Source organism: Haliaeetus leucocephalus, unplaced genomic scaffold (assembly GCF_000737465.1).
Source record: "Haliaeetus leucocephalus isolate CR32 unplaced genomic scaffold, Haliaeetus_leucocephalus-4.0 Scaffold351, whole genome shotgun sequence".
Lineage (NCBI taxonomy): Eukaryota > Metazoa > Chordata > Aves > Accipitriformes > Accipitridae > Haliaeetus > Haliaeetus leucocephalus.
This window is the reverse complement of record NW_010972787.1, coordinates 126,728-129,419: the sequence shown is the minus strand read 5'-3', so window position 1 is coordinate 129,419 and position 2,692 is coordinate 126,728. Positions and strand designations below refer to the sequence as shown.

Here is a 2,692-nt window from a genome sequence, read left to right as displayed (position 1 = left end):
TAAGAATAGATTAAACTTCACTGGCTTTGTCACTGGCAATTACGGTAGATTTTCTGGCCTACTACTTGTGTTCAGTTTAGAGTCTCTATTTTTGTATTCCTCCTATGTATTTCTAATATATTATTGGCCATCTCAAAAGCAACATATAAAAATTTATCAAACACTTGTTAAGATATTTTTGGCACAGCTATGAAACAAGAACTATTCCAATGCTGTCCAATTAAAAACATAATGGAAAGCTGACCAGACACCAGCCTATGAAAACTAATACTTCAGATGCACTTTTAACATGAAATTTAACACTGGTCCCAGCTGCTCTAAGAACTTATCATACTCGTGCTCGGTCCAATCTCGTAGTACACGTGAAGCAGATTATATCAAAGGTGGGCCTCTACAAACCTCAGCACAACTTCTTTTAATTCACAAGCCATGGTCTTTCTATTGTGTCCTGAAGAACTCAGTAACACAAAAAATTCTAATGAGCTATCTACAATCTACATATGAATGTCATATACGTTGAAAATCAGATGCAGAGGATAATTTTCAATAAAAGAAAGTAACTATTATTTTTGCAAGGAAAAACGACCACCCAATTAATGATCAGTTTCCTAGCAGTTCAGTTTTCTGTATAAGTGTTGCATTTTAGGCTATTTCAAAATTACGTCCTAATTAACATTAGTCATTTCTTGTTTGCAAGCTGACAAGAAGTCTAAATCAATCTGCAGAAAGATAAACATTCAAATAGGCCCAATAAACAGAAGAATGATGTTCCATGTAAGAAAATTGCGACCATTCACAAAGGAAGAAAAGGAAACTACCTAAATACAGCATCCCAGTTGAGTTGCTTTCCTTGTTTAGAATCAGAATTCCGGTCCAGCTGGAGAACTGTTTCAGAATCACGGAGAAGCCGCTTGAAATTTTCAATTTCTTTCTGAAAATGTATTTCAAGAAAAAGAATTATTTATGATTTCCTTCTTTGCTAATTGAGGCACACACACCAAAAGAAAACTTGTTACCCTTCGCTCCACAGCTTTCTCATTTTCAAGGCGACGACAACAAATGAGCAGATCATGTAATGCAAGACTCATGGTTCAGTTTAACAGAAGACTCATTTGCATCTGCAAACAGAAGAAAAGGATAAAACAGTCAGAGCCAAGTCAACCAGTAAAAAAATTGGGAATGCAATATATTGAAAATCCAGTATCAAACACAACTACAGCGTTATTTCACTGAAAAGCTCATTTGTGTCTCGGTTAGTCTTATTGGTCACAAGACTGAAGCGAAGTCTCACATCAAGAACATAAACTATTCCCACAGGCAACAGTTGTAAAGATTAACAGCAGAGATCCCCCTCACGTGACTCTGACTGCCTCCCTTTTTATGAGTGATAACACAGTAGAGTTGGTCAGACAACGTGGAGCAAAACTTTAATAAGATTAAAACGACACAGAACTGAATACATTCAGGCAAACAGCACTAACTTTCAGCAGCTAGCTATTATCAGTAGCTGTCTTAACCTGATGCTGCCAGGAGAAGGTAGCACTTTGAAAACTCTCTTCGTCTCTCATACCCTACATTTTCAAAGGTATGGACTATCATATTGACAAATCCCTCTGGACTCAACATCCCAAAGGATGCTCAAGTATCAATCGTAAGTGGAAACAACATTTTCCTTCTCTGATCACTTAAAATTATGCCTCATCTCCTTCAACAGAGGTTGGAATTAGCTAGACCTTGCATTTTAGTTACGCTGATGCCTGTCATGACAATGACATTGTATACAACTTCCATGATTCTCTTTTTATGCCTTTAAAGCAGACCCAAGAGAAACTTTGTCTGAAAAAGACAGGTAAGACAAGTTGGAAATAACTCCAAGCATATGCTGCTGAGGCTGCAATAAGCAACTGAGAATGGGTGTTCATGATGCACAGCACTAAATCTTGAGCACTTAAGTGAGAATATAAAAATATCCACTTGGACAAGGAAAACTTTAAGTATCTACTGTCTTAGAGTGTATTTATTTCCTTTGGCTTCAATCAAGATCTGGCTGGGACTAAGTATGATCAGAGATATGGTGACCGATAGGTGTGTATGAAAAGCATGAAGGCTGGCTGTACTGTACAATGGAACTAATTTAAACGATGTAGCGTTCCTTTACTAACTTACTGCTTTTGCTGAAAAGGAACCAAAAGGAAAAAGTAACTTTTTAAACACTAATGGCTTCTAAAATGCTGATGGGCTGAAAAATGGTTGACCGAGAACTGTGGCAACACGGGTTGTATGTTGCAAGGACTGGGAATCCAAGGGGAAGAAGTCACTCCTCTCGTTTGTACTTAATGGTATTTCAACAGCCATAATAACAACAGTGAAAAGTTTCTCAGATGGCATCCATCTACTATTTCTCTTACTTGTTACATAGTTCTCCAACTGTCACAGTATGACCACGTTCATCCCCTACAAAAATTACACCGGGCAAGGAAGGAACTCGCCACAAAAAGAAAAAAAAAACAAACCCAAAATCACGGAGAGGTGTTTACTAAGCAGCTGCAGAGGTGCTCAGGCAGAGGCGTACAAGGTAATTACAAGTAAAGGGCGCCATCCAGCCGCTCCTAGACGACAAGCTCTGGCTCTCCGATACCCCCGCGAGGCCGCCCCACACCACGCGGGAAGCCCGCCGGGGACCTGCAGCCGG

At 39.1% G+C, this 2,692-nt stretch overlaps 1 protein-coding gene across 4 annotated transcripts in view; it reads right to left on the bottom strand.

The window, feature by feature from the left end:
* ATM (ATM serine/threonine kinase) overlaps positions 1 to 2,692 on the bottom strand; it is an 86,358-nt gene that overhangs the window by 83,363 nt on the left and 303 nt on the right. For all 4 annotated transcript variants that reach the window (XM_010572590.1, XM_010572591.1, XM_010572593.1 and 1 more), the window contains exons 2-3: positions 1,017 to 1,118; positions 819 to 931 (exon numbers count right to left, since the gene is read on the bottom strand). In XM_010572590.1, coding sequence (XP_010570892.1) covers positions 819 to 931; positions 1,017 to 1,088 — 185 coding nt within the window. In that variant the 5' untranslated portion in view covers positions 1,089 to 1,118. The remainder of the gene's footprint in view (positions 1 to 818; positions 932 to 1,016; positions 1,119 to 2,692) is intronic.